This window comes from Limulus polyphemus, unplaced genomic scaffold (genome assembly GCF_000517525.1).
Source record: "Limulus polyphemus unplaced genomic scaffold, Limulus_polyphemus-2.1.2 Scaffold219, whole genome shotgun sequence".
Classification (NCBI taxonomy): domain Eukaryota; kingdom Metazoa; phylum Arthropoda; class Merostomata; order Xiphosura; family Limulidae; genus Limulus; species Limulus polyphemus.
In genome coordinates, this window is record NW_013665829.1 from 138,549 (window position 1) to 145,150 (window position 6,602).

General features: G+C 31.5%; 1 protein-coding gene across 1 annotated transcript in view; it reads right to left on the reverse strand.

Moving 5' to 3' along the window:
- The window catches only part of LOC106478507 (nuclear factor NF-kappa-B p105 subunit-like), a 36,068-nt gene that overhangs the window by 2,358 nt on the left and 27,108 nt on the right, over positions 1–6,602 (reverse strand). Inside the window, exons 13-15 of the mRNA XM_022382135.1 lie at positions 6,240–6,459; positions 3,617–3,783; positions 1,841–2,071 (exon numbers count right to left, since the gene is read on the reverse strand). Of these exons, the coding sequence (XP_022237843.1) occupies positions 1,841–2,071; positions 3,617–3,783; positions 6,240–6,459 (618 nt within the window). The remainder of the gene's footprint in view (positions 1–1,840; positions 2,072–3,616; positions 3,784–6,239; positions 6,460–6,602) is intronic.

Below are 6,602 nucleotides of genomic sequence, written 5' to 3' on the forward strand. Positions count from 1 at the left end.
CACCATTGGTACAATATATATGTGTGTGTACATATATTTCATTGAAAGAATTTTTCGAGTATAAGTTACAGTTACAGAGCATTGATCTTGACTCACCGTAATGGTAGATTAGTACTATGAATATTCAGTTAACAGTTTTATAGTGCAGTTTCAAAAGCTTGATAAAGGTAATAAGGATAAAGATCCCAAAGATGTTTTATACGATTAACATCTGAATGGACCATTCCAAAATGGTGATACGGTTATTATGAATCCAAACACTGTTCTTAACTGTTTTGTAGCAAAGGGCATTATCCTGCTGAAATGAATGACACTTTGAGTTGCTGAAGAGAAACCACTGCTGTGACCCTTTATTACTATTTAAGATCTCTCAAGTGTGTATAGGCACATATAAGTGTAAACACAAAAATAGGTCTCGTGTGCAATGTGCTGATTTCAACCCACACCATGATACTTCAACCATATTTTACAGCTGGCACAAACAAATCAAGTTAAAATTATTCATCTGACTGCTTCCAAATGCCAATTTGGCCATCACTTTCAATTGGAAGAAAAGCAGCCCTCATCACTACAGTGTTTGGAAGTCTTACATGAAGAAAAAGGTTGCTACATATTTTGTTGAGTCAATAGACAGTTAAAATACTTCAGCTCTTATAACGTATCCAACTTCAAGGAGATTACATACATAGACCTCACAAATAATGGGCATGCTGACTGCATTAAAATCATTGTTATTTGTTATAAAGATGATTTCCAAAACTTTTTAAAAATTTCTACTAAATGGACATTTGCCATATCTGACAGCATTCATGGTGAACCTGAAAAGTTTTTATGTTTGGTACTATAAATTTCATTAAATAGTCTAATAAGAATTATATAAAGCAACCAGGCTAATTGTTTTATTATTTTTACTGAGCGCATTTATATACTAAGTATGTTCTCATAATATAATGATCAGATTAGAAATTAAATGTTATACTACTTATTTTGAATTCTGGATGCAAGTCCCAATCTGATCTTTAAATAATAGTGTTATTTTATATAACCTTGTCATCTAAGATTTTCAGCATTTTGAAAGCTAAAATGCAAACTCAGGGAATAAGTTTTACTTAACACCTAAAGAGTATATTACAAATCTATTTGAATGATTTTACTTTGCTGTTGAACTTCAACTGTCTACAGGCACTGAATGGTTGTTTGATATGAATAACCACATCTGTATTGAAAAGTAACAAAGGCCTTACTCTACATGTGATGCTTGCAAATACAGGTTTCATTTGATAGTGTATCCCAAAACCACAAAAGGATCATATTCCCACAGAACTAGTCATCCCTAATTTAGAAGTGATGGCCAAGAAGGAATGCAGCTAGTCAACACCACCACCAACTTTTGGACTACTTTAAATCAAATAGTGATAATGACCACTACATTATATCACCCAACAGCTAAAAGGGTGAGCATTTTTGGAAATGGGATTTGAATCCATGACAAATAAATTGCTAGTCGAGCATCCTAAACTCCAGGCCTTTGAAAATATGGAAATGCTATTCTATTACATTTAGTTTTCTTTAGATATTAAAAGTACTATTTATCATGTATATTGCAAGGTTTAATTTTCTATCTGAAAATAAAATTCAACCACCAATGGCACAATTTTTATTATGACGCAGCTTAGTGCTATTAAAAATGAAATTTTCAAGTCATACACAAATGCATAACATTTCCTTAAAATTTTATTAGTCAATAAATTAACATTTATTAATTATTTAATCTAAAAAATGAATGTTTCATAAATACATATTCTATATCCATTAGAGCTCAGAACTAAAGATAGCTTACTTCATAATTTCCAGCTACCAAATCAGTAGCCATTTGTCCTTTCAGATTGTAATAATTAACATCTTCTTCACAGCTACACTGGTTCAAACAGGAAGTTGTATTGAAGTTCTGAATAAAAGGATTTGCCTCTGCTTCCATCAATGATATTATTACATCTTTGAAACCTCGAGTGCAGGCCAAATGTAGAGCAGTGTTTCCTGCAAAATTCTGAACGTCCACGTTGATATCATGCTAAAATATGTAAAATACAAAACAGTGCAGTGGTTACCATACAATACAAATTAATCAAAAGCATCTAGAACAGTAAAATTACTTATATAATAAGCATATTACAAATAAGTAAAAATGAAATTGATTTGCTACTATGACTCCTTTAACAGCATAAAAATGATATTCTTACAATAATGCAAACAATGTAACTATCTGGCTTACAACATAAATAACTATACATTGGAATTATATCTTCATTTTTTGTTAACACTAATTGCAAGGGCAGAGTTCAAAATGCACATGCCCCATCCTTTTGCAGGTTACCATTCAACATGGTATCTGATGTCAGTGTATTCATTTGACCCTTTATTGCTTATTTAGTGATAGTGCATGGTAGAGGAGAGTAAGTACCAAATATAATATACAGGGATGCTGTACAAAAAGCTGTAGATATGCATTTTGGAGGTTTTAGCAGTTAAGTAAGTGCAATATGCAAACTGTACAATGCAAAAAAGTATTTTTGTTCTCTATATGAACATCACCTTGCACTCAGACTTGTCAGAATCTGAGACAGACTGACATTGTCATTCACAGACACATCTTGAGTACAAATACTTTATAACATACCAGAGTTTTTGCGTAAAACTGACTTGTATGTTTTATTAAAATCTTGTCATATTTTGTGTAACTAAACATAGTAATTTTAGAATTATAGTCAATTTTCCTTCTCCAACGTGGATGCACACATTCAGTTAATGGGACCAGCAAACGCTTTATTTTCTATTATGTGTATCTTACATTTATTTAAAGAATTACCTTCAACATTTGGCATTTCTTTAAAAATACTACTGGTTACTATAATGAAGATGTTCATTGATACAGTTTTCTATCTAATTAAGTTTTAAACATTTTTGATGTTGCAATCTATAAAAACTTTCATACTCTGCTCTAAAAGGCACATAGAAGTTAATCTATAATTATTCAAACTAGGGTGATAATATAAAACATGATTAAGAATATTACAGAATGTTTAGCTTTTATTTCACCTATTATTAGTTCAACTGCTTAGTAATAATTGGTTTCTTTAATTTCATATGATTAAGTGACTAGGTTAATTCTCATACTATAAAAGTCACTTTGTAGTTGTAAAAATGTAATTAATTTTTTATGGATAGTTTTAAGGCTTTGTAACAAACGAAAAAATTAATTTCCGATATTTCAAAAATAAAATCTACTTTAAATAATTTAGAGTTGTTTATGTATCAAGAGAGAAGAAGTTCCTGAGTAAAAATATTTTAATTTTTAGTTTCTGAGCACTTTTTACATCCATAAAGATTTGATATCTTTAATTGAAGTCTAATTGATCAATAAGGTTAAAAAGTTTTATTCCTAGAATATTTAATGTGTACCTTAAGTAAGCTTAACCACACTTCCCAGTTAATGACTTCAAAATATCTCACTTGAAAAGAACATATTTATCCCGATTGCTGAAGAAGTTTGGAAACCCTGAACTTCCACTAGTTATATGCATTATTGAAACAAAATATCAATACAAAACTTTATTACCTGAGCAAGTAATAACCTGACAAGATGAGGATGAATTTCTACTGCAAGATGCAATGATGTGTTTCCACTTGTACCCACAGCAACATTAATGTCAGCTCCACTAGTGCACAATTTCTCAATACATTTTTCTTTGTTGTTTATTACTGCAACATGAAGAGGAGCAAGCCCTGAAAAAGAATTACACACTAGAGTTTCCAATTTTCATAAACAAGACAGTTTTCTATTTTTTAAGCCAAGGACAATTATGTTAATATCTCACTAAGAAATTCCACTTCAACAATTATGGCTACATGATTACATGTTGCTATCTTATCAAGAAATTCCACTTTAGCTAATTTCATAGAAATCCTGTCATACACATTTATAGGAAAAGACAAAAATTACAACTACTGTACTTCATTTTGGCTATATGATTGATTTAGTTTCTGTAGTATAATAAAAAGTACATGCTTTTACCATACCTCTTATAAACTGCTTGGCTTTTCAGTGAAGTTACCCAATATTTCCCACATTACTTGATTCGTACAAGGGAAAATTCATAAAAGAAAAAAGTTTAACCATGTCCAAATAAAGCTTCTACAAACAACCACATTCTTTATGGACTTTAATTTACTAGAACTAGATGAATTTACTCAGTCACACAAAAACCATTGGTTAATAAAGTAATGAAATAATTCCAAATTAAGAATATCACAGGTTACTTGGTTATAGTAGATTCTACTTGCCAGTACTGACCCAGTATCACATTATATGCCTAAGAGGTAATTCTCAGTAATGAATAACCAGAGTTTAGCTAATGATGCAGTTATTAATTGTAACTCTAAATCAGAGGACAGTAACACTTCAGATAATTTTACCTAACCAAACATATTGATACTGACTTAAAATGCACATTAAACAAAACAGTAATTTTGTAGCCAATGAAAAAAAAAAAGGACAAGGAGAAACAAAACTATTGTAGTCTTTTCTGTTTACATAGTTTGCTCATTATGCATTAAATACAGGTGCTTATGACTTTTCTTCAGAATTAAAAGTGGCAAATTTTTTGTTTTATCCTGAACATCATGTACCTCTAGAAAAGGTCTGCACAATGTCATTCATCAGCTTTGCCTACTTTTAATTCTAGAGCCATGTGAATTTTTCCATAAATATCCCAATTTTTGTTCAATAATAAAAAACATTTGATGCAACTATACTTTTTTTTAGTGTATGAACATAAATGGGAATGTTCATTGAGCAAACTTTTGCAAGGTTTGATTATCCAAAATATAAAACTGGTTGTAAAATGGCTTTCAACATAATCTGTATTTTGCCATTAAGGGAAGCAATTCCAAAAAACAAGAACTCCAAGTGTAGTAGTAAAAGCTGGAATGAGTGCTTGCAACACAAGCACCTAACAACCATGGCCAGAAAATCCTTACTTTATCTCTCACATATTTTATGATATATACTAATCCTAGTGCTTGTGACATGAAGCAATGAATTTAATCTACATCTACTTAGCTGACTATTTAACCTTGAAAGCATGCCACATCTTTATCAATCATCATTAATAGAAATAATCCTTATCATCCAATCACTCTCATTCCCAGAGTTCATTTTGCATAGCTCATCAACTCAGAACAAGCGTGTCATCTGGTGTCACTGCTGCTTCTAGTTCTTTCTCACACATTGTCATCCTTAAAAGTAACAAACTTTCCAATCCCCTGTAATCTATTTGATAATGTGTGTAATATTATTAATGTTCAGCATATTAATTCCCTGTAGGAGTTGCTTCCTGTTAAAGATCTAGTTAAACAATAATAATTACAGTGTAAGCATCCAGGGTTGGTGTAACACACAAAAATATGTGAAATCCATACAAAACTGCTTGTGGAAAGATGTAGTTTTAGCTGAAACATAAGTTGATATTTCATAAACACAACAAAAAAGGCAACTTGGTATTATTCAGATTGCATCATTTTATTCATTTTCTATAAAACTGGATTTACATTCAGCTTGACTCCTAATTCACCATGCCACATTTTGTTCACTGTAAGCTTAAGTTTGTTTATTTTAAATTTTGCGCAAAGCTACACGAGGGCTATCTGCATTAGTTGTTCCTGATTTAGCAGTGAAAAAATAGAGGGAAGGCAGCTAGTCATCGTTACCCACCATCAACTCTTTTACCAACGAATAGTGGGATTGACCGTCATATTACAATGCCCCCATGGCCGAAAGGGCGAGCATGTTTGGTGGGATAGGGGATTTGAACCCATGACCCTCAGACTGCGAGTTGAGCGCCTGAACCACTTGGCCGTGCTGGGCCACATTAAGCTTACGAAGTGCAGAGTTTAACACATTGTGTTTGTGCTCATTGAATAAAGACTGTTTATTGTTTTTTTTTTATAATTGTGTCCTATCTCTTTATTTCCTTCTCACAAACTTACTTTATGTCAGATAACTCAGAAACACTTTGTGATAAATATCTTGTTCAAATCTCCCATTATTCTGTGGACCTATCAGGTCATTCTAAGAAAAAAACAAAAACAATTCTTACGAAGAACACCACAATATGGAATGGGAGATTAACTAGAAAAAATAAATTGTTTTTCTTCTAATTGTTATATCACTGTGAACTCACCTTCATAATTTAGTTTATCTATGTCAACAATCTTAGAAACACTCTTAGGATAATTTTTTCTGTCAAGCAGCAAATGAAGTGCAATGAGATTCCCTTCTCTCACAGCTATATGCAATGGTGTATTTCCTTCATTATCAGGAATATTTGCATCAGCTCCACTCATCAGAAGAAGAGGAATAGCTTTGTGGCTCCTCGTAACCACAGCTAAGAATAACGGAGTCTGCAGAAGAAAAAACAGAGAATCAGAAAATATTTGTAAGTAAACAGTAATATTTTCCCATTCACTGTTAAAATATTACTGTTTACTTACAAATATTCACTGTAAAATTAACTAAATAAGTTTATTTTTTTTTTTTTTTTTTT